We start from the raw sequence: 25,872 nt of genomic DNA, 5'->3' as shown, positions 1-25,872 counted from the left end.
CGCGGCATGGCAGCACAGCGGTGGGCAAGCGTCAGCAGGCCGTGCTGAAACTACTCAGCTTAGGAGAGAAGAGGCAGACGGCCCATGAACTGCTGCAGGGTCTGACAGAGCAGACCGACCGCTGGCTTGCGCCGCTGAGCCTCTAACCGGACACGGTCGTGTGTGACAACGGCCGTAACCTGGTGGCGGCTCTGCAGGTCGGCAGCCTCACGCACGTGCCATGCCTGGCCCATGTCTTTAATTTGGTGGTTCAGAGCTTTCTGAAAAGCTACCCACACTTGTCATACCTGCTCGGAAAGGTGCGCCGGGTCAGCGCACATTTCCGCAACTCCAAGACGGACGCTGCCACCCTGCGGACCCTGCAACATCGGTTTCATCTGCCAGTGCACCGATTGCTGTGCGACGTGCCCACACAGTGGAACTCTACGCTCCACATGTTGGCCAGACTCTATGAGCAGCGTAGAGCTATTGCGGAATACCAACTCCAACATGGGCGGCGTAGTGGGAGTCAGCCTCCTCAATTCTTTACAGAAGAGTGGGCCTGGTTGGCAGCCATCTGCCAGGTCCTTGGAAACTTTGAGGAGTCTACCCAGATGCTGAGCGGGGATGCTGCAATCATTAGCGTCACCATTCCTCTGCTATGCCTCTTGAGAAGTTCCCTGCAAAGCATAAAGGCAGACGCTTTGCACTCGGAAACGGAGGCAGGGGAAGACAGTATGTCGCTGGATAGTCAGAGCACCCTCATGTCTATATCTCAGCGCGTTGAGGAGGAGGAGGAGGGGGAGGAGCATGAGGAGGAGGGGGAAGAGACAGCTTGGCCCACTGCTGAGGGTACACATGCTGCTTGCCTGTCATCCTTTCAGCGTGTATGGCCAGAGGAGGAGGAGGAGGAGGAGGAGGATCCTGAAAGTGATCTTCCTAGTGAGGACAGCCATGTGTTGCGTACAGGTACCCTGGCACACATGGCTGACTTCATGTTAGGATGCCTTTCTCGTGAGCCTCGCGTTACACGCATTCTGGCCACTACGGATTACTGGGTGTACACACTGCTCGACTCACGGTATAAGGAGAACCTTTCCACTCTCATTCCCGAAGAGGAAAGGGGTTCGAGAATGATGCTATACCACCACCAGGGCCCTGGTGGACAAACTGATGGTAAACTTCCCATCCGACAGCGCTAGTGGCCGAAGGCGCAGTTCCGAGGGCCAATTAGCAGGGGAGGCGCAGAGATCAGGCAGCATGTACAGCGCAGGCAGGGGACCATTCTCCAAGGCCTTTGCCAGCTTTCTGGCTCCCCAGCAAGACTGTGTCTCCGGTCCCCAATCAAGGCTGAGTTGGCGGGAGCACTGTAAAAGGATGGTGAGGGAGTACGTAGCCGATTGCACGACCGTCCTCCGTGACGCCTCTGCCCCCTACAACTACTGGGTGTCGAAGCTGGACACGTGGCCTGAACTCGCGCTGTATGCCCTGGAGGTGCTTGCTTGTCCTGTGGCTAGCGTCTTGTCAGAGAGGGTGTTTAGTGTGGCTGGGGGAATCATCACGGATAAGCATACCGACCTGTCAACCGACAGTGCCGACAGGCTTACACTCATCAAGATGAACAAAGCCTGGATTTCCCCAGACTTCTCTTCTTCACCAGCGGACAGCAGCGATACCTAAGCAATACGTAGGCTGCACCCGCGGATGGAAGCATCGTTCTCTATCACCATCAAAAATGGGGACCTTTTTGCTTCATCACTCTGTGTATAATATTCCTCCTCCTGCTCCTCCTCCTGAAACCTCACATAATCACGCCGAACGGGCAATTTTTCTTAGGCCCACAAGGCTCAGTCATATAATGTTTGTAAACAATTTTTATACGTTTCAATGCTCATTAAAGCGTTGAAACTTTCACCTCAACCAATTTTTATTTTAACTGGGCTGCCTCCAGGCCTAGTTACCAATTAAGCCACATTAACCAAAGCGATTAATGGATTTCACCTGCCCTCTTGGTTGGGTATGGGCAATTTTTCTGAGGTACATTAGTACTGTTGGTATACCAATTTTTGGGGGCCCTCGCCTACAGTGTAATCAAATGAATTTTTAGCCCACCTGCATTACAGCTGACGTTACATCAGCTGTGTTGGGCACTGCAATAGGATATATTTATGTACCGCCGGTGGGTTCCAGGGAGCCACCCATGCCGTGGGTCCACAGGGAGTTGTAACTGCATGTGTCCACTTCTAAAGAACCCCAGTCTGACTGGGGCATGCAGTGTGGGCCGAAGCCCACCTGCATTAAGCACGACATTACCTCAGCTGTGTTGGGCACTGCAATGGGATATATTTATGTACCACCGGTGGCTTCCTGGCACCCACCCATGCTGTCGGTCCACAGGGAGTTGTAACTGCATGTGTCCACTTCTAAAGAAGCCCAGTCTGACTGGGGCATGCAGTGTGTGCCGAAGCCCACCTGCATTAAGCACGACATTACCTCAGCTGTGATGGGCAATGCAATGGGATACATTTATGTACCGCCGGTGGGTTCCAGGGAGCCACCCATGCTGTGGGTGCACACGGAATTCCCATTGCGGAGTTGTACCTGCCTGTGACTATTTATAAAAAACCGCGGTCTGACTGGGGCATGCAGACACCTTAACAGAATGAATAGTGTGTGGCACATAGGTTCCCCATTGCTATGCCCACGTGTGCAGCTCCAGATGGAGGTGGCACAGGATTGGATTTCTCATTGCTTCTGTACAGCATTGTGGACTATCGCCCCGCCCCTTTTAAAGAGGGTCGCTGCCTAGCCGTGCCAACCCTCTGCAGTGTGTGCCTGCTTTTCCTCTGGCAGACGCACTTATAAATAGACATGAGGGTGGCGTGGCATGAGGGCAGCTGAAGGCTGGGCAGGGACAGTTTGGTGTGCGCTGTGGACACTGGGTCGTGGGGGGGGGGTTGGGCAGCATGTAACCCAGGAGAAGTGGCAGCAGAGCGTCATGCAGGCAGTGATTGTGCTTTGTTGGAGGTAGTGTGGTGCTTAGCTAAGGTATGCATTGCTAATGAGGGCTTTTCAGAAGTAAAATTTGTTGGGAGGAGGGGGGCCCACTCTTGCCGCTATTGTGGCTTAATAGTGGGACCTGGGAACTTGAGATGCAGCCCAACATGTAGCCCCTCGCCTGCCCTATCCGTTGCTGTGTCATTCCCATCACTTTCTTGAATTGCCCAGATTTTCACAAATGAAAACCTTAGCGAGCATCGGCGAAATACAAAAATGCTCGGGTCGCCCATTGACTTCAATGGGGTTCGTTACTCGAAACGAACCCTCGAGCATCGCAATAATTTCGTCCCGAGTAATGAGCACCCGAGCATTTTGGTGCTCGCTCATCTCTATTCATTACTATATGAACATGAACTCTTCATTGACTCTTTCATGTCCAAAGGTCCAGGTCAATGATGCTCCTATGTTCAGTTAACATTCCGCAGTTCTGGTATTCCTATTTCCAAAAAAATCATAATTTGTTCATTTTTCCAGTGACATATCTACATGAGGGTTAATTTTTTTGGGGGGTGACGGGTTGTATTTTTCAGTGCTACCATTTAATGTACCATATAATGTATTGTAGTGTAAGTGGGATGAAATGGGGGAAAAAGCTATTACATCAATTCCGGGGGGATTGAGTTCATGGTGCCGTAATAATGACATCTTGTTTTTATTCTGATTCAGTACAATTACAGTAATACCAAATTTATATAGTTTTTGATGTAGTACCACTTAAAAAAATAAAATATCTTTTTTCTTTTAAAAAAAAATAATTTTTGTTGCCATCCTTTGACCCCCTATAACTTTTTTATTTTTCCATCAATAAGGCTGCATGAGGTCTCATTTTTTGTAGGGCAACCTGTAGTTTTTATCAGTATTATTTTTGGGTACATACAATTTTTTCTTAGAGTTTGGGTTACTAAAAACACAATTTTGGTATTACATTTCTTTTTTTGACGCTGTGTGTGATTAATAATGTGATATTTTAATAAATTGTATCTTTATGGGTGCAGCAGCAACAGATCACAGTGTTTTATCCAGAAGATACACTAGATTGTTAACTGAATCTTTTACAGTGGCTGTGCAATATTCGAAGAATCGGGCATGTAACTTAAAGCAATATGTCTCAAAAGCATATAGCTTAGCATACGATTTTTGCACATTTAAGTAAACCATATATTTAAATTCTCTGTTAGTGGCTCTTTCTTGCATAAGTGATAAAACGTCTAAGTATCCAAAAACAGACAGGTTGACTTTTAAATGGCATATGTTACCCTTTTCAAATTATTTCAGTCAACAGAAGACATAAGTTAAGCTTAAAATAATGCCTACGAAATGCTACATATTGCAGTCAAAAAAACTTTTGAAGCTAAGGGCTCATGCACATGGGCGTATTGTCACTGCGTATTATACATGCATATATGCCGTGCGTTAGACACAGTGAATGGAGTCAATGAAAGTCAATGGATTTTCATTGATCCATGCAGACCTGCGTGTGAACACTGTGTATAGATATGTAAGAGAAATAAATTGCAACATGCTCTATTTCTCTGCATATTACACGCAGCCCTTGTATGGGCTGGATATGATACGCTGTCCATACACAATAAATTGTATATGGGCAGCATTAAAAAAAAAAAAAAAAATCACATTGCGCATTTCTGTGAGTGCAACATTCATGGGCATGCACAATGCCATACATAGCCCATACGTAGTCTCTGCTGGCTCTCTGCCAGCAGTCCATATGGACTGTAATTTGTAAAGTACTGCGGCAAACCCGCAGCATTTTACACATACAGCCATGTGAATGAGCCCCAAAGCAAACGTGTCCCATTGTAAGTATTCATTGGAAACTCCTAGGTTGGAGGATGTATGTGCAGACTAGAGGTGGGACAGTTGGGTCTGGGGTCCCTGCATAGGGGTGGAGTCTAATGCTACACTATTCTGAACAATATAGAATTAGGCTATACCCATGGCTCAGTCCATTCAGTCTTTAACCCCCTTCAACCCCCCATGTGCACATGCATTCTCCTGTTCCTAGACAGGTTGCCTTAGGATGATCGACATTTTGTGGCATTCCTGGACATTCCCTTTAAGGAAAAACATGACTGCTTCTATCCAAACACCGTGCCACTCTTGTCCATAGCTCTGTTTGTGACGTTGCAGCTCAGCTCCTTTGAAGTGAATGGGAGCTAGGCTGCTATACCAGGCACAAACCATGGGGAAGGGTGGTGCTGTGTTTGGAAGAAAGCAGCCATGTTTTTCTAACCCTGGACAACCACTTCAAGATAGAAAAACTTGACAGAAAGGAGTGTCATAACAAATAATACTAAAGTAAAAGTATAAATGTGTCCTTCCTCACCTTTCCTCTTGGCTGGATTTATTCAGATATTTGTGTCAAGAGATAAAAAACGTTCGGAGTTATACATGTTAAATAAGGAATTTTCCTCTGTAGGTGCCCTGTGCACATTTTTCTGCATGTGGGCTCCAAAGGGGCAAATTAGGAACCCAAAGTAGCCCTGAAAATATATTACCAAGTGGCCCCATGTTGTAGGTAGGTCCATCCAGCAGCCAGTAGGGCGAACACAAGTAGACAGAGTTGAGAAACTGCCAGCTGCACCTATACTGACTGTAGGGGTGGAAAGCCTATATAGCATGAAGAGCTCACCGCAGCAGACTTTCATCACAGCACAGAACATGTTAGAAATGGAGGTATATATTAAGGTGCCATCTATTTTTAACCCGTTAAGCCTCCATGACAAATATTAATGTCAAGGGTCTTGATATAACCATGATAACCATGATTACCAAAAGTTGACTGGCAACCAAGCTCTCGCTACAATGGACAGGATCAGATAAAACTCCGATTCTAGTCATTTATCTCCCAGTCAATAGCGATCATGGCATCTAGGGGATTAGAAAGAGGGAAGGAGCTGTTTCCTTCCTATTGGCCTTCCACAAATGCACTTGTGGGACCCGATGGGTAACTATGGCAGCCAGAGGCTTGAGAAAGGTCACCAGACATATCATAACTTCATTCCTGTTATGCAGCAAAATAGACTGATATATTGCTTTGCAGTTTTAGACTAACAGGGAATAATTCTTTGCTATACTGGTATACCAAAGCATTAGAACTGATCAAATGATCACATTATGATGTCATTTGTGGGACTAAGTATATAATGAAATAAATATTAACTCTTTCCAATCCAATTTGTATCCTGGTTTTCCTAAGGGGCTTACTCTTTTTCTGCCATTATACAATGGTGCTATATGCTGGCTGGAGCTAGTACTGCATGAGGTGGAATGTTGGATAGGCTCCGACAGCAGAGAGGCTGGCAATATACAGTAAGAGAACCCTGACGGATGTCTTCTAACATCGGAGCTGTACAGCCTTAAATCATAATGTCTTCAGAGGTCAGACAGTGGATTGGACAGGGTTCATAAAGTTTATTAAAAAATGTACACAGTTAACAAAATTGTTTTATTCAGTAAAAGTGCAAAAATACCAACACATGATATCTTTGCAATCATGACTCATAATTACCTCCATAATGTGACTGTACAAAACCGACTATACCAAGGGCCAAATTATAACACCGCACGATAACCATATATTACCACCACATAGTGATTAATATCACCATACTTTTACTAAACAAAAGCCACTATAAAGATAAATATTGCTGATAATAACACTATATGAGGACCAAATTATTCCTCTACACCATGATTACATATTACCACAACATATTGATAGAAAAATACCACTAAAGGATCAATATTACCAATAATAGAACTAAGAAAGCCAAGTAATACTCCCAGAATGTAACCAAATAATACCTCCATTGTGTTACTGAAAAAAAGTATACAAAGACCAAGATTACCCCATATAGTATCCATACAGCAGTATATACCAGTTCATAATAACAGTTCAAGAATGCGCTCTGCAGATTGTATAAGTGATTACATTCCAGTTACCTTCAGTGATTACAGATGACATTTCCTTTTACTGAGGGCTCTTTCACACAATTGTATATTGCCCACCATTTTTGCGGCTGGCCATATATACGCTACAATCTGATGCATTGGATTCCAATGCATCAGATCATATGGTCGTATTCCCACGATGTAAAAGCGCCTGGTCTGTCAAATAAAGCACTGAGTGCTTTCACGCCGGGCTGCAGAGATAGTCCTGGAGCTATCTTGCTGGCCGGAATATGTTGGCTGCTGCTTGGGCTCTTATGGGCTCCTCCTGCTCTGCCCTCTCCATTTGCTGGCTGTGGACAAGGGGCGGGTACTTAGCTCCACCCCACCCACTCCCATTGCAAACAGCCAGAGGGAAGAAGAAAGGAGGCGAGCCGGCGAGTGGGAGGCAAGGGGGGGCAACGGCATTGCGGCCTCGGTGTATATACGCTGGGGCCCGTGCCTTCTGAATGAGCGCACAAACGTTAGATTTGTGCGCCCATGCCCATCTTTTTACGGCGCCAGCAGTTGCACGTAAAAACTCCTACAGTCATGTGAAAGAGCCCTGAGGTTGTTAATTTTCCCTTTTCTTCTCCATCCAGCCAAAACCGCAATCATGACTGCTCCATGTTACAGTTTGTCTCTCCATAACTTGAGACGCAGACATCTTTGATTCCTTATTTTTTAAGCTACCTGCCTTTGATTTCCTTACCTCCCTACAATCGTTCCATATATAGTGCTCCAGATAGTCATAGTGCATAATAGTATATCCTTTTCTTTTGCCCTGTAGGCCCAACACAGTTACGATCACTTTTAGTGCCCCCTTTTATGTCCTCACTCTGTAATTTCACCCATAGCCTTTTTTTTTGTAATAATGCCTCTTCTAATGCCCATATAGTAATAATAATTACTAGAGATGAGCGAACACCAAAATGTTCGGGTGTTCGTTATTCGGAACGAACTTCCCGTGATGCTCGAGGGTTCGTTTCGAACAACGAACCCCATTGAAGTCAATGGGCGACCAGAGCATTTTTGTATTTCGCCGATGCTCGCTAAGGTTTTCATGTGTGAAAATCTGGGCAATTCAAGAAAGTGATGGGAATGACACAGAAACGGATAGGGCAGGCGAGGGGCTACATGTTGGGCTGCATCTCAAGTTCACAGGTCCCACTATTAAGCCACAATACCGGCAAGAGTGGCCCCCCCCCCTCCCAACAACTTTTACTTCTGAAAAGCCCTCATTAGCATGGCATACCTTTGCTAAGCACCACACTAGCTACAACAAAGCACAATCACTGCCTGGATGACACTCCGCTGCCACTTCTCCTGGGTTACATGCTGACCAACCGCCCCCCCTCCCCCCCACAACGCACACCAAAGTGTCCCTGCACAGCCTTCAGCTGCCCTCATGCCACGCCACACTCATGTCTATTTAGAAGTGCGTCTGCCATGCTGCCATGAGGAGGAACCGCAGGCACACACTGCAGAGGTTTGGCATGGCTAGGCAGCGGCCCTCTTTAAAAGGGGCGGGGCGATAGCCCACAATGCTGTACAGAAGCAATGAGAAATAGAATCCTGTGCCACCGCCATCAGGAGCTGCACACGTAGGCATAGCAATGGGGAACCTATGTGCCACACACTATTCATTCTGTCAAGGTGTCTGCATGCCCCAGTTAGACCGGGCTTTTTAATTCATAGACACAGGCAGGTACAACTCCCTATTGTGAAGTCCCTGTCGACCCACAGCATGGGTGGGTGCCAGGAAGCCACCGGCGGTACATAGAAATATCCCATTGCATTGCCCAACACAGCTGAGGTAGTAATGTCGTGCTTAATACAGGTGGGCTTCGGCCCACACTGCATGCCCCAGTCTGACCGGGGTTCTTTACAAGTGGACACATGTAGGTTAAACTCCCTGTGGACCCACTGCCTGGGTGGGTGCCAGGAAGCCACCGGCGGTACATAGAAATATCCCATTGCATTGCCCAACACAGCTGAGGTAGTAATGTCGTGCGTAATACAGGTGGGCTTCGGCCCACACTGCATGCCCCAGTCAGACTGGGGTTCTTTAGAAGTGTACAGATGTATTAAAAACTCCGTGTGCACCTACAGCATGGGTGGCTCCCTGGAACCCACCGGCGGTACATAAAAATATCCCATTGCATTGCCCAACACAGCTGAGGTAACGTCAGCTGTAATGCAGGTGGGCTAAAAATTAATTTGATTACACTGTAGGCGAGGGCCCACAAAAATTGCTGTATCAACAGTACTAATGTACATCCCAAAAATTGGCCATGGCCAGCCAAGAGGGCAGGTGAAACCCATTAATCGCTTTGGTTAATGTGGCTTAAGTGGTAACTAGGCCTGGAGGCAGCCCAGTGTAACGAAAAATTGGTTCAAGTTAAAGTTCCAACGCTTTTAAGCGCATTGAAACTTATAAAAATTGTTCAGAAAAATTATTTGAGTGAGCCTTGTGGCCCTAAGAAAAATTGCCCGTTCAGCGTGATTACGTGAAGTTTCAGGAGGAGGAGCAGGAGGAGGAGGAGGAATATTAGACACAGATTGATGAAGCAGAAATGTCCCCGTTTTGGATGGTGAGAGAGAACGTAGCTTCCATCCGCGGGTGCAGCCTACGTATTGCTTACGTATCGCTGCTGTCCGCTGGTGGAGAACAGAAGTCTGGCGAAATCCAGCCTTTGTTCATCTTGATGAGTGTTAGCCTGTCGGCACTGTCGGTTGACAAGCGGCTACGCTTATCTGTGATGATTCCCTCAGCCGCACTAAACACCCTCTCCGACAAGACGCTAGCCGCAGGACAAGCAAGCACCTCCAGGGCATACAGCGCTAGTTCAGGCCACGTGTCCAGCTTCGACACCCAGTAGTTGTAGGGGGCAGAGGCGTCACCAAGGATGGTCGTGCGATCCGCTACGTACTCCCTCACCATCCTTTTACAGTGCTCCCGCCGACTCAGCCGTGACTGGGGAGCGGTGACACAGTCTTGGTGGGGAACCATAAAGCTGGCCAGGCCCTTAAAGACTGTTGCACTGCCTGGGATGTACATGCTGCTCGATCTACGCACATCCCCTGCTACCTTGCCCTCGGTACTGCGCCTTCTGCCACTAGCGCTGTCGGCTGGGAATTTTACCATCAGCTTGTCCGCAAGGGTCCTGTGGTATAGCAACACTCTCGAACCCCTTTCCTCTTCGGGAATCAGAGTGGGCAGGTTATCCTTATACCGTGGATCGAGCAGTGTGTACACCCAGTAATCCGTCGTGGCCAGAATGCGTGCAACGCGAGGGTCACGAGAAAGGCATCCTAACATGAAGTCAGCCATGTGTGCCAGGGTACCTGTACGCAACACATGGCTGTCTTCACTAGGAAGATCACTTTCAGGATCCTCCTCCTCCTCCTCCTCCTCCTCCTCAGGCCATACACGCTGAAAGGATGACAGGCAATCAGCCGGTGTACCGTCAGCAGCGGCCCAAGCTGTCTCTTCCCCCTCCTCCTCATCCTCCTCATGCTCCTCCTCCTCCTCCTCCTGTACGCGCTGAGAAATAGACAGGAGGGTGCCCTGACTATCCAGCGGCATACTGTCTTCCCCCGCCCCCGTTTCCGAGCGCAAAGCAGCTGCCTTTATGGTTTGCAGGGAATTTCTCAAGATGCATAGCAGAGGAATGGTGACGCTAATGATTGTAGCATCGCCGCTCACCACCTGGGTAGACTCCTCAAAATTACCAAGGACATGGCAGATGTCTGCCAACCAGGCCCACTCTTCTGAAAGGAATTGAGGAGGCTGACTCCCACTGCGCCGCCCATGTTGGAGTTGGTATTCGACTATAGCTCTACATTGTTCATAGAGCCTGGCCAACATGTGGAGTGTAGAGTTCCACCGTGTGGGCACGTCGCACAGCAGTCGGTGCACTGGCAGCTTAAAGTGATGTTGCAGGGTGCGCAGGGTGGCAGCGTCCGTGTGGGACTTGCGGAAATGTGCGCAGAGCCGGCGCGCCTTTACGAGCAGGTCTGACAAGCGTGGGTAGCTTTTCAGAAAGCGCTGAACCACCAAATTAAAGACGTGGGCCAGGCATGGCACGTGCGTGAGGCTGCCGAGCTGCAGAGCCGCCACCAGGTTACGGCCGTTGTCACACACGACCATGCCCGGTTGGAGGCTCAGCGGCGCAAGCCAGCGGTCGGTCTGCTGTGTCAGACCCTGCAGCAGTTCGTGGGCCGTGTGCCTCTTATCGCCTAAGCTGAGTAGTTTCAGCACGGCCTGCTGACGCTTGCCCACCGCTGTGCTGCCACACCGCGCGACACCGACTGCTGGCGACATGCTGCTGCTGACACATCTTGATTGCGAGACAGAGGAGGAGGAGGAGGAGGAGGAGGGTGCTTTAGTGGAGGAAGCATACACCTCCGCAGATACCACCACCGAGCTGGGGCCCGCAATTCTGGGGGTGGGTAGGACATGAGCGGTCCCAGGCTCTGACTCTGTCCCAGCCTCCACTAAATTCACCCAATGTGCCGTCAGGGAGATGTAGTGGCCCTGCCCGCCTGTGCTTGTCCACGTGTCCGTAGTTAAGTGGACCGTGGCAGTAACCGCGTTGGTGAGGGCGCGTACAATGTTGCGGGAGACGTGGTCGTGCAGGGCTGGGATGGCACATCGGGAAAAGTAGTGGCGACTGGGAACTGAGTAGCGCGGGGCCGCCGCCTCCATGATACTTTTGAAGGACTCCGTTTCCACAACCCTATACGGCAGCATCTCAAGGCTGATGAATTTTGCTATGCGGACGGTTAACGTTTGAGCGTGCGGGTGCGTGGCGGCGTACTTGCGCTTGCGCTCCAACAGTTGCGCAAGCGACGGCTGGACGGTGCGCTGAACTACACTGCTGGATGGGGCCGAGGACAGCGGAGGTGAGGGTGTGGGTGCAGGCCAGGAGACGGTAGTGCCTGTGTCCTGAGAGGGGGGTTGCATCTCAGTGGCAGGTTGGGGCACTGGGGGAGAGGCAGGGGTGCAAACCGGAGGCGCTGAACGGCCTTCATCCCACCTTTCGGGGTGCTTGGCCATCATATGTCTGCGCATGGTGGTGGTGGTGAGGCTGTTGGTGTTGGCTCCCCGGCTGAGCTTTGCGCGACAAAGGTTGCACACCACTGTTCGTCGGTCGTCAGGCGTCTCTGTGAAAAACTGCCAGACCTTAGAGCACCTCGGCCTCTGCAGGGTGGCATGGCGCGAGGGGGCGCTTTGGGAAACACTTGGTGGATTATTTGGTCTGGCCCTGCCTCTACCCCTGGCCACCGCACTGCCTCTTGCAACCTGCCCTGCTGATGCCCTTGACTCCCCCTCTGAAGACCTGTCCTCCTGAGTAAGCGTTGCACACCAGGTGGGGTCAGTCACCTCATCGTCCTGCTGCTCTTCCTCCGAATCCTCTGTGCGCTGCTCCCTCGGACTTACTGCCCTTACTACTACCTCACTGCAAGACAACTGTGTCTGATCGTCATCGTCCTCCTCACCCACAGAAAGTTGTTGAGACAGTTGGCGGAAGTCCCCAGCCTCTTCCCCCGGACCCTGGGAACTTTCGAATGGTTGGGCATCAGTGACGATAAACTCCTCTGGTGGGAGAGGAACCGCTGCTGCCCAATCTAAGCAGGGGCCTGAGAACAGTTCCTGGGAGTGTTCCCGCTCCTGAGCAGGTGTCATTGTAGTGGAGTGAGGAGGCTGGGAGGAAGGAGGAGCAGCAGACAGAGGATTCGGATTTGCAGCAGTGGACGGCGCAGAACTGCGGGTAGACGATAGGTTGCTCGAAGCACTTTCTGCCATCCAGGACAGGACCTGCTCACACTGCTCATTTTCTAATAACCGTCTCCCGCGTGGACCCATTAATTGGGTGATGAATGTGGGGACACCAGAAACGTGCCTCTCCCCTAATCGCGCAGCAGTCGGCTGCGACACACCTGGATCAGGAGCACGGCCTGTGCCCACACCCTGACTTGGCCCTCCGCGTCCTCGGCCGCGTCCACGTCCTCTAGGCCTACCCCTACCCCTCAGCATGCTGTATTACCAGTGATTTGATTTCACAGGCAGCTAATAAATTGGCGCAAGACTGCAGGCCAAATATAATTTTTTCCTTTTTTTGAAAACGAGAGGCCCCACTGCCTCTAGTGAATGTATAATCTAAGTTTAATAACTGTGCTGTTTTCCTGCTAATGTGTCACAGAACGTGAGGGTAGCAGAGTTATTAACTGTGGCAGAGCAGGTATTTTTTTTCCCAATTAAGGAAAGCAAATGGCGAAGCCAGGAGTAAAACGTAGCTGGGTGCGTCTGATTTTTAGAGGTTGCACACGCAGCCGACACGTGTCCACCGCCCTTAGGACGGACAGAGGCAGGACAAATAGAATTATTTTCCGTTTTTTTTGCACCAAAAGGCAGCACTGCGTATATTCTATTAACATGAGAAGTTTAATAACTGTGCTGTTTTCCTGCTAATGTGTCACAGAACGTGAGGGTAGCAGAGTTATTAACTGTGGCAGAGCAGGTATTTTTTTTCCCAATTAAGGAAAGCAAATGGCGAAGCCAGGAGTAAAACGTAGCTGGGTGCGTCTGATTTTTACAGGTTGCACACGCAGCCGACACGTGTCCACCGCCCTTAGGACGGACAGAGGCAGGACAAATAGAATTATTTTCCGTTTTTTTTGCACCAAAAGGCAGCACTGCGTATATTCTATGAACATGAGAAGTTTAATAACTGTGCTGTTTTCCTGCTAATGTGTCACAGAACGTGAGGGTAGCAGAGTTATTAACTGTGGCAGAGCAGGTATTTTTTTTCCCAATTAAGAAAAGCAAATGGCGAAGCCAGGAGTAAAACGTAGCTGGGTGCGTCTGATTTTTAGAGGTTGCACATGCAGCCGACACGTGTCCACCGCCCTTAGGACGGACAGAGGCAGGACAAATAGAATTATTTTCCGTTTTTTTGCACCAAAAGGCAGCACTGCGTATATTCTATGAACATGAGAAGTTTAATAACTGTGCTGTTTTCCTGCTAATGTGTCACAGAACGTGAGGGTAGCAGAGTTATTGTTACGGCACTCTGCCCCCCGAGCGCCAGTTGGGGTGCCCTGATCTCCCGCACCCCCGCTGTCCCTGCCTACTTGCCTCGGCCCTGGCTAACCCCAGGCGGACAACTGGACGGCGGTCCCTGCCCTGGCTAGGGACCTGGCGACTGACAAGCAGGAACCTACCTAATGGGGGGAACAGAGTGCCGACAGAGGAGGCAGATGATTCAGACCAACAAAACTGACAAGGCTGGAGATGGAACTCGCAGGCCAACTGGCAGGGTGCTGGATAGCAACTAGTGCTGACTGGGCCAGACTAGATTAGAGGCAAACAGAACCAACAAAAACAGACAGAGTAACAGGGGACCAGAGGGAGCTGACAGACAACTAGGGACTGACTGAGGAGACCCGCAGACAGACTGACTAGGTACATGCAGAACCAATAACTGGCCATGAGCTCAGTTCACTGCCAGTCTTTTAACCACAAGGTTCCGCCCAGGGGCTGAGAGTGGGAGGAGGCAACTCCACCCACTGCTGTATAAGAAGCACAGAGGAGTGCGGGCAGCACCCTACGGGCGGGCACGCCCACGCCGCCGCCCACTGGCCAACCCAAGCTGCTGGGATGACCTCGACACAGGGCTCCAGGCTGCTGGAGCCGACGCCGGAGCGACGCGCGCCGACCGCGGGACCCCATGCCGCACTGTATGGTAACAGTTATTAACTGTGGCAGAGCAGGTATTTTTTTTCCCAATTAAGGAAAGCAAATAACGAAGCCAGGAGTAAAACGTAGCTGGGTGCGTCTGATTTTTAGAGGTTGCACACGCAGCCGACACGTGTCCACCGCCCTTAGGACGGACAGAGGCAGGACAAATAGAATTATTTTCCGTTTTTTTGCACCAAAAGGCAGCACTGCGTATATTCTATGAACATGAGAAGTTTAATAACTGTGCTGTTTTCCTGCTAATGTGTCACAGAACGTGAGGGTAGCAGAGTTATTAACTGTGGCAGAGCAGGTATTTTTTTTCCCAATTAAGGAAAGCAAATGGCGAAGCCAGGAGTAAAACGTAGGTGGGTGCGTCTGATTTTTACAGGTTGCACACGCAGCCGACACGTGTCCACCGCCCTTAGGACGGACAGAGGCAGGGCAAATAGAATTATTTTCACTTGTTTTACAAGCAAAAGGCAGCACTGCGTATATTCAATGAATAATAACTGTGTTGTGGCCCTGCCTATACAATTCTTTCCCTGCAGTATCAATGGAGGGTGCAATGCTCTGCAGAGGCGATTTTGAGAAGCAAAAAAAAATGCAGCACAGCTAACAGCAGCCTGGACAGTACTGCACACGGATAAATATGGCCCTAGAAAGGACCGTTGAGGTTCTTGAAGGCTACACTCACTCCTAACACTCTCCCTGCCTATGCAGCACTTCTGTCCCTAATGCCAGGTGCAACGCTCTGCAGAGCCGATTTTGAGAAAAAAAAAATTGCCACTGCTAACAGCAGCCAACACACAGCTATCAGTGGCCCTAATAAGGACCTTTGGGGGGTCTTGAAGCCTACACTAACTACCAATTCTTTCCCTACAGCAGCTCCGGTACAAACAGCACTGTCCCTCATCTAACTCACACGGCATCTGAGGCGAACCGCGGGAGGGGCCGACTTTTATGTTCGGGTGACACCTGATCTTCCCAGCCACTCACAGCAGGGGGGTGGTATAGGGCTTGAACGTCACAGGGGGAAGTTGTAATGCCTTCCCTGTCTTTCAATTGGCCAGAAAAGCGCGCTAACGTCTCAGGGAAGGAAGTGAAAGTAACCAGAACACCGCATGGTGTTCGTTACGAATAACGAACATCCCGAACACCCTAATATTCGCACGAATATCAAGCTCGGAAGAACACGTTCGCTCATCTCTAATAATTACCCTTCTGGCCCCATTTAGTAATAACAATGCCCCTACTGCCCCGTTTAGTAATAATATTACCCTCCTGCCTTGTTTAATAATAATAATCCCCCTCCTGTCCCTGTTTAGTAATAATAAAGCCACTCCTGCCCATTTAGTAATAATAATGCCCATCACGTCCCATTAAGTGATAATAATTCCCTTTCTGACACATTTAATAATAATAATAATAATAATGGTCTTTTTGTTCCCTGTTTAATAATAATGCATCACCTGTCCCCTGTTTAGTAATAATGATGCCCACAACTTGTTTAGTAATAATAATTCCTATCCTGGCTCCCATTTAATAATAATTCGCCTCATAGTCCCAATTTAGTAACAATGTCCATCTTGTCTTCCTTTTAGTTACAATATCCCCCCTGGCCACCTTCTCATAATAATAATGCCCCTTTTGCCCCTTATAGTAATGCCTGATATATGCATAAAATAAAAAAACACATATACTCACCTCAGTCTATCTAAGCAGCCTACGCCTATGAAGATCATGCGGCAGCAGTTCCACACTGGCATTAAAGGGGTTGTCCCGAGGCAGCAAGTGGGTCTATACACTTCTGCATGGCCATAATAATGCACTTTGTAATGTACATTGTGCATTAATTATGAGCCATACAGAAGTTATAAAAAGTTTTATACTTACCTGCTCCGTTGCTAGCGTCCTCGTCTCCATGGTGCCGACTAATTTTCACCCTCCGATGGCCAAATTAGCCGCGCTTGCGCAGTCCGGGTCTTCTCCTCTTCTCTATGGGGCTCCGTGTAGCTCCGTGTAGCTCCGCCCCGTCACGTGCCGATTCCAGCCAATCAGGAGGCTGGAATCGGCAATGGACCGCACAGAAGCCCTGCGGTCCATGAAGACAGAGGATCCCGGCGGCCATCTTCAGCAGGTGAGTATGAAGACGCCGGACCGCCGGGATTCAGGTAAGCGCTGTGCGGGTGGTTTTTTTAACCCCTGCATCGGGGTTGTCTCGCGCCGAACGGGGGGGGGGTTTAAAAAAAAAAAAACCCGTTTCGGCGCGGGACATCTCCTTTAACATTGCACGATCACATGATCACTACATCTAATCTCAGAACTGGTGAAGCCTGGAACTGGATGCCGTGATCACGTGATTATGTAACGTGGAAGATAGTGTAGGAATGCTGCTGAGCAATCTGCAGAAGCCAGGAGGATCAACTCAGGTGAGCATAGGTGTTTTTTACTATAAGTCACTTCAACAGCAATTTTTTATTTTTATTGTCTGCCCCAGCACCCAATAGCTGCACCCCTGTGGCTAGATACTGTCTATACTGACCACATATGGAATAGAAATCATTTGCACTACTGTATATTAAATTCACTCCTTCTTTATTGTAGGAATATACGTTGTTAAAATAATACTGTAAAACTGCAGGTTAGTATATAATAGTTAACACACACACACATATATATATATATATATATATATATATATATATATATATAATTGAATATAGATTAGAATGCTTATTTTTACAATAAAATGTTTTGCAGCATTAGGCCTTAGTCAGACGGGCGTTTTTCCGCGCGATTTGCGCATGCGCATGCGTCTGGCGACTTTATAAAACCATTGCTTTGCAATGGTATCGAACACATGAGCGCTTTTTATGCGCTCGTCCGATAAATTATAGAACAGAAATCGCAGATCGCACCTATCTGCGATCTGCGATTCCTGTTCTCTTCTCTATATGCGCTCAATGGGGCCGGCGGCAGCAGCGCCGACCCCATTGAGAGCATATACTAGACAAATCATTCTTCTCTGCAACAGCTGTAACAGCTGTGACAGAGAAGAACGATGTTTGCCCATTGAATTCAATGGAGCCAGCAATACAGCCGGCTCCATTGAAAGCAATGGGCTGCCGGCGATCGCGGGATGAATTGTCGGGAAGGGCTTAAATATATAAGCCCTTCCCTGCAATTCATCCAGAAATGTGTAAAAATAAAAAAAATATATATACTCACCTTGTCCCGGCAGACGGAGTTCAGCGCGGCCGGCTGGCAGTGGGTGTGAGTGAGAGCTACCCCTGATTGGTCCCTGCGCTGAGCCAATCAGAGGCAGCTCTCACTCACACCCATTCATGAATTCATGAATGCATTCTTAATTGTTCATTTTGAGGCCTTAGTTACACGGGCGTTTTTTGCCGCGATTCGCGGATCGCATGATGGATGCGCATCCGCAAATCGCGTGACCGGGGCCGAAAAAGCGCCCGAAAAAACTGCTCCTAGCTGTGTTTCAATAGAAATGGGCTGAAGCTGTCCAGCACATTGAATTCAATGGAGCCGGCAATACAGCCGGCTCCATTGAAAGCAATGTGCTCCGGGCGATCTCACGATGAATTGTCGGGCAGGGCTTAAATATATAAGCCCTTCCCTGCAATTCATCCACAAATGTGTAAAAATAAAAAACATATATATACTCACCTTGTCCCGGCAGACGGAGTTCAGCGCGGCCGGCTGGCAATGGGTGTGAGTGAGAGCTGCCCCTGATTGGTCCCTGCGCTGATCCAATTAGAGGCAGCACTCACTCACACCCATTCATGAATTCATGAATGGGTGTGAGTGAGAGCTGCCCCTGATTGGTCCCTGCGCAGAGCCAATCAGAGGCAGCTCTCACTCACACCCATTCATGAATTCATGAATGCATTCTTAATTGTTCATTTTGAGGCCTTAGTTACACGGGCGTTTTTTGCCGCGATTTGCGGATCGCATGATGGATGCGCATCCGCAAATCGCGTGACCGGGGCCGAAAAAGCGCCCGAAAAAACTGCTCCTAGCTGTGTTTCAATAGAAATGGGCCGAAGCTGTCCAGCGCATTGAATTCAATGGAGCCAGCAATACAGCCGGCTCCATTGAAAGCAATGCGCTCCGGGCGATCTCACAATAAATTGTCGGGCAGGGCTTAAATATATAAACCCTTCCCTGCAATTCATCCAGAAATGTGTAAAAATAAAAAACATATATATACTCACCTTGTCCCGGCAGACGGAGTTCAGCGCGGCCGGCTGGCAGTGGGTGTGAGTGAGAGCTGCCCCTGATTGGTCCCTACGCTGATTCCATCAGAGGCAGCACTCACTCACACCCATTCATGAATTTATGATTGGATCAGCGCAGGGACCAATCAGGGGCAGCTCTCACTCACACCCACTGCCAGCCGGCCGCGCTGAACTCCGTCTGCCGGGACAAGGTGAGTATATATATGTTTTTTATTTTTACACATTTCTGGATGAATTGCAGGGAAGGGCTTATATATTTAAGCCCTGCCCGACAAGTCATCGTGAGATCGCCCGGAGCGCATTGCTTTCAATGGAGCCGGCTGTATTGCCGGCTCCATTGAATTCAATGCGCTGGACAGCTTCGGCCCATTTCTATTGAAACACAGCTAGGAGCAGTTTTTTCGGGCGCTTTTTCGGCCCCGGTCACGCGATTTGCGGATGCGCATCCATCATGCGATCCGCAAATCGCGGCAAAAAACGCCCGTGTAACTAAGGCCTCAAAATGAACAATTAAGAATGCAGTGTTTTGTGTTCAAGTAAGTTTGTTCCTTTATAGTTAGTTGCTCTTATAAAGACGGTTTAAGCAAAGTTGACTGTTCATATTATGAGTGATGTGACTTTCAGATTTTCATATTAACCAAGCTTTTGCGTTAGTTCTGCCATTTTCTCACTCTTTTGTGTAGTTCTTTCAGATTTTTGTTTACAATAAATCAGCCTACCACAATTATGTTTAGCTTTTCAATCAGAATATCCACGAATGGTTAGGCAATCTGTAATGAAAAGGCTTACACTGCACACTGTATCAAAAACGCATAACGTAATAGTGTACCTAATTGCATCATGTAAATGTCCACAGTATTTACAATGTAGTGAATAATGTTTTAAACAAAAGTTTTATTTCAATATGCAGTTATTTCCTGTGTCCTTTTGATTGTGAGGAGACTTATAAGGCCATCCATGCTCCTCCAGTAATTTTATGCAAATAGAAAGATGGAACAACGCCTCTACAGTGCCAACTCCTGCAAGTCAATGTCAGACCTTTTAACAAGCCTTGTAGCAATGACTGGAAATATAAGCCAGAAACCTCTCTAGAAGGAAAAGATAACCATGCACAGACAGCCTGTTAAAAGGTCTCACATTGACTTGCATAAATGTTGCCTTACAACATGTGGCATTATAAAGTCATTGCTCCATCTTTCCATTTGCATAGATTTTTCAGTAAAGTATGCACGCGCTTCTAAGACTTCTAACAAGACGCTTTTCCTAAGCAGAAACCATATCCTTCCTGACCAACATTATAGGCCTCTCACTAGCCAAGCCAGTAACCTACTGTACACTGATGAGGGACAAAAACCCCAAAACAGCCTGTCTGTGTATGGTTATCCTTCTGGAGAAAACTCAGGCTTTTGCTTATATTTGGTGTTATTGTTAGGGCTCCTGCACAATTGCGGTTTTTTGCGCATTCTTTTCACATGATATCGCTGCGTTTTTTTTCCCGCAATTGTTAATGGGACTTTCTAATGTTAAAAACGCATCGCAAATTGGTGCTTTGCAATTTTTGTACAATGCGTTTTTAACATTAGAAAGTCCCATTGACAATCTTGTGGAAAAAAAAAAGCACAAGAAAAAGATAAGTGTGCAGGAGCCCTTAGAAGTCCTGTCTAAATGGCTGACATTAAATTGCCTTCTAATAGGTGGCGCTGTAGAGGAATTGTTCCATCTTTTCATTTAGGGCGCCTACCCACTGGCGATTTTTTTTCCTGTGATGTTTTGCGTTTTTTCTCAAGAGCAATTAGTATAGAATGTGTTCTTGTCCATCTGGGTTTTTTTTTCCGTTTCGTGGGGTTTTTTTCACATATGAACTGTCAGTTGCATATGTGTCCTTATTTTTCTCTTAATGCACCCATGATTGTCAATGGAGGGCTGCAAAAAACGCGCAAAAAACGCTGTGAAAAACGCGCAAAAAACGCGTGAAAACGCCGCGTTTTTCGCGCGCGAAAATCGGCAACGCAAGTGGGTAGGCGCCCTTACACAGAAAAAAAAAACTGCAATATATAACATAGTGCTTCTCAATTAAGGGAGATGGAATAATACCTCAGCAGTTCCATTGTTTCATCTCCCTTATTTGCATATTACACTGAGGATAAAGAATGGCCTTATAAGTCTCCTCACTCACTCATCCTCTAGGTGTTCCCCCTAAGGACAAAAGATAGTGATCCTGACCCATAGTGCTTCTCTGCATGACAGTCCCAGTTACTGCACTAGAACAATTGCAATCCATTAAAGAGGTGGTCCGAGTTATATTTTTCTGTAAAATCATGTTCCCCAAACAATAATAAACTGACATATACTCACCTCTCCCCACTCCTGCTATGTCCTTCACTGATGCTTGGTCCTCTGCTGCTCTGTTTATTGTTCTCAGAGGCTATTCGTGTGTGGTGGACCTCTTTTTCTTCTTGTGTATGGCTTGTTGACCACTAGACATGATTCTATGATGCAATCAAAGGGATTTTGCCCAGATAACAGGATTCGAGAGAGAGCACATTATTGGAGTGTGAGAAGCTGGGTGGTTGTATTAACGAATTGCCTGCCACCTGGGCCATTCTGACCAGTCTGTTAGGAGGTGTTGGGACCAATAGATGGTCACGCACACAAGAGGACCTGGCTCAGAATGCCTTCAACAGACCACCAGTAGAGAAGATTGTTTGATTGTCTGCCATCCAGAGACAGGTGGCACAATTGTTACAGTCACCTGTGTCTTTATTTCCAGGCACTTGGCTGAAGGACATTTGATCTCATGGCACCCATTGAAGGTACTGTCTTTGACACCCATCCACTGTCACCTGTGTTTGCAGCAGTGTTATGAACGACAAAACTGGACTGCTATGGAGTAGAATTGGATGGTTTTCAGAGACTAATCCAGGTTTAGTTTGGGCACTGACAACGGCTGTGCTCATTTCTGGAGACCTAACAGTGAGTGCCTTAATCCTGACTTTGCTGTGGAGTGGCACACTGCCCACACTGCTACTGTGATAGTCTGTGGGGCCATCGCATATGACAGTCAGTCATCCCTAATAGTAGTATGAGGAACAATAATAGCTCTGTCATATGTTCAGGACATCCTGCAGCCACATGTATTGACTCTTATGGAGGCTTACAAGAGGCATTTTCCAGTAGGATACTGCTTAGCTGCACACAAGGCTGTCACAGGCATACCTCCACAACCTTAGCTCACTGTCACAGCTGCCTGGTCACCAGATTTAACATCAATAGAAAATGTATGGGACCATCTGGGACATCAACCTCAACAGCCTACAAGTTTGAACAATTTAGAGGCTCAGTTACAGCAAATATGAACTGATATGCTGCAGGATACCATACGGAACCTGTATGCCTCCATGCCCGCCCGTATCACATCTTGTATCCAAGCTAGAGGTGGCCCAACATGGTACTAATCATTTACTCATATCAACATTACAATCACACATATAAATTTTCATTCAATTCTGACAACTCCTTCTGTTTTTTTTGTGCAATGATTGTATGTGAGTTACAAAAGTTGCAAATAATAATTTACCTCAAAAGTAGTTTCACATCCAAAATGACTTATCTATTATAGTTTTTAAAAATATATTGTTTCATAGACCCCAATTAGAATATAATATGCATACATGTAATATTATGGTCTATAGGGTTAAAATAAAACTTCTGAATGGTCTGCACGCATTGCAGAAAGGTAAATGCACTGCATTTATATTTCCTTATGTGCAGTAATGACAGAGACATGAGAAATGATGATTTCCTGTCAATCTAGAGAGCTTCAGCTGAGAAAAGGCTGCCTGCTGAGTAAGATTATTTATGAATTCTGCATGTGTCATTCCATTAAAGATCAATTCCAATCAGACATGAATGTTCTACCCATAAGATACAGTACTATAGAAGTTAGGTGTAGTGATGCTCTTAGCTTTGGTTTTTCATTCAAAAGCATGAGAAAGTTTAGGAACTGACAATCATTTTGTGAACCAGATATATTCATAGAGAAGTTCTCTTCCTTCTTTAAAGACCTATGCAAGGTCATACAATGACATTCACCATAGAGAAAAGCAATAACCAAATTAACTCTTTCAATGTGAATCTTTTGAGCCTTGAAGCCAAGCGCAAAATTTCATATTTTAAGGGCCTTTTATGCAGCCTAAAAGCCCTGTAGACAAGCACTGATATTATTATTTAATGCTGGAGCGAATTGCTCTGTACAAAAGGACCTTAGCTAGTTATATGTTATACTTTTATTGCTTGCTTTTTCAATTGACCCTCAAAGTATTGGAGAACGCATGATCTGTGTGTTTCCACCATTTAACTATATACAGGGATCTGTATATAGGAATATACAAGGAACACACAGACCTTAATCTCTTCTTCCCACAGACTCCTGTAACTTCAGAAACCTGGGACTTAAAGGAGTTTTCTAGTGAAATACTACTGGTCATCAATAGTTGATTGGCTAGGGTCCATTGCTCCGGACCCTGACTGATCAGCTGAGCGGGTGCAGCTGTCAGTGCCACAATAACACAGAAGTCGAAGCAGTAGCCTCTGCACTGATCTCAGTATAGTGCCAGCACTTGTAACTGCAGGCATGTCTCTCATTAAAATCAATGGGAGCCGTGCCTGCAGTTAGAAGCGCCGGCCACTACTTGGGAGGTCGGTGCAGAGACTTCCGCTCCAAATACACAGAGGTTGGAGTGGAAGCCTTATAGTGGTCGGCCCTTTCAACTGCAGGCACGTCTCTCATTGAAATCAATGGGAGCCGTGCCTGCAGTTACAAGTGCCGGCCACTACATGGGAGGTCGGCGCAGAGACTTCCACTCCCAATACACAGAGGTTGGAGTGAAAGCCTTATAGTGGCCGGCGCTGTCAACTGCAGGCATGGCTCCCATTGATTTCAATGAGAGCCCTGCCAGCATTTACAAGCGAGGCTGTGTTACTGGAACAGCATGTGCCCGCTCAGCTGATCGGCGGGTCCTGAGCGATGGATTCCAGCTGATCAACTATTGATGACGTATCCTGATGATAGGTCATCGATAGTATTTCCATGGAAAACCCCTTTAAGAAATTACCTCACACAAGAGCCTGTTTATTCAGAAAAAAAGTTATATCTACTAATGTTTGATGTGTGACTCTTTTTTCATTCACTATAGCAGACCATGTCCTGGCCCTCATAGATATGGTGTATTCTGTGTAATGTCTTAATCCCAGGCTGATGGCCATTTTAAAGTTTGTATAATGGTTACCATGCAAGGCAGCGTATTTGAGTCTGTTGGATGAATTGTAGGGCACATCAGCAGATGATGCATCCTGCCTGTGAAAGAGGTTGTGTACAGCCGACAATAGTGAGTTGCAGAAAGTCCTGGAGCTTCCTAGTCATTACAGTGGAAGAGTGAGTGAGAATACTATGCTATGAGAAACCCATGGAGCCTCCAGACTGTGGAAGCAGACTGAGCTCTCTTCAGTGTTCTGCTGTATTATGGAGAGGTTGGATGTCTTGCCAACATACAGAGAAAGACTACTTTTTTGCTATAAAACTAAATATTTCAGTTCCATGACATAATTCAGAAATAGTAAATCTGGCAAAAAGCAACATTCTCCTTTGGTGCAATTTGCCACTACCCACTAAAGGGCATTTATATCAGCATAGAAAACTGGACATTTCCCTAGGTTTAGAAGTGATAGAAAATAATAATAATAGGAAGATCAGTATTTTCCACATTAAAACATAAAATAGAAACTGATTTAGATCTCTGAATGTCTTGATTTATCATTTAAGGTTCTTGAATTGAATACATATTGGTAAATACATCAAATTATCAAGTAACAATTTGACATAACCCTGCTTTACATTGAAACCCTCCATTTACATTGCAATTTAAGTACAGCTCTATGCATTTTAATAGGTGCTCTGGGAATAATAATAGTAGGAAGGGTGGATTAATTATGCAAAACCGAGAATGAAATCGAAAAAGGGTTATGAAACAAAGAATTCAATGTTCTAGTTTAATAAGAAATAACTGAGTGCACTCCATCTACAGAAAACATAATAAAATTCTGACTTGGCCTGTGAATAGCAAATATACTGAAAAGTTAATTATCCTAGTACAAACTACTAATTGACACCTCCCAAGAGCTTCACCTTTTTGGGGATGTCAACTATCAATTTACATAGTTTACACATCTTTAAGTAAATGCAAAGACAAAGGAAAGGGGGTGGGGTGGGAGATATTGGACATCCTAGGAGAGGAACTCAATGATGTAAACTATAAAAAGCAGGAAGTCTAATCTGGAGGCCATGCTTCCAATGCACAACAGCAGTCACGCTCCAAACACATTTTTGCAAAGTCTATAAAATAAATTCTTGCATAGTGCATTTTCCAGAGCACTTGTCAGTTATCAAAAGAAAGAATGGTATACTTTTAGAATTATTGTAAAAAAGGTCTAAACCCCCTGCCCTCTAGAAAAAATCTGATATGGCCACAAAATGTATGAAGGGTTCAACTCTGAGCAAAACGCTAACAACTGGACAGATCTAACATTCAGATAGTCAACATGACTCAAACAATACTCCTGCCACTTTACACATCACTGACTGCATCATTTACATTTTATAGTCGATAACTGGAAATGAATTAAAAACTCATAATATTCAGAATGTATTTTTCCCCTTACCTAATTTTGGCAAAGAGTATGGAACCTTGAAGTAATCCTCATAGAATTCTAATAGCCTTTTTGTTATATTAAGCGCGTAGTCCCCAGAACCTCTTCTTATTGCGTCCGGTCGGGCATATAGTCTCACCTAAAATGAAAAAGAAAACACAAAACCAGCTTAGA

General features: G+C 46.8%; 1 protein-coding gene across 1 annotated transcript in view; it reads right to left on the bottom strand.

Moving 5' to 3' along the window:
• The window catches only part of TRHDE (thyrotropin releasing hormone degrading enzyme), an 819,510-nt gene that overhangs the window by 583,792 nt on the left and 209,846 nt on the right, over positions 1–25,872 (bottom strand). The window contains exon 3 of the mRNA XM_066589876.1: positions 25,711–25,837. Coding sequence (XP_066445973.1) covers positions 25,711–25,837 — 127 coding nt within the window. The remainder of the gene's footprint in view (positions 1–25,710; positions 25,838–25,872) is intronic.

The sequence above is a fragment of the Eleutherodactylus coqui genome, chromosome 2 (genome assembly GCF_035609145.1).
Source record: "Eleutherodactylus coqui strain aEleCoq1 chromosome 2, aEleCoq1.hap1, whole genome shotgun sequence".
NCBI lineage: Eukaryota > Metazoa > Chordata > Amphibia > Anura > Eleutherodactylidae > Eleutherodactylus > Eleutherodactylus coqui.
This window is presented reverse-complemented; position numbering and strand designations above follow the sequence as displayed.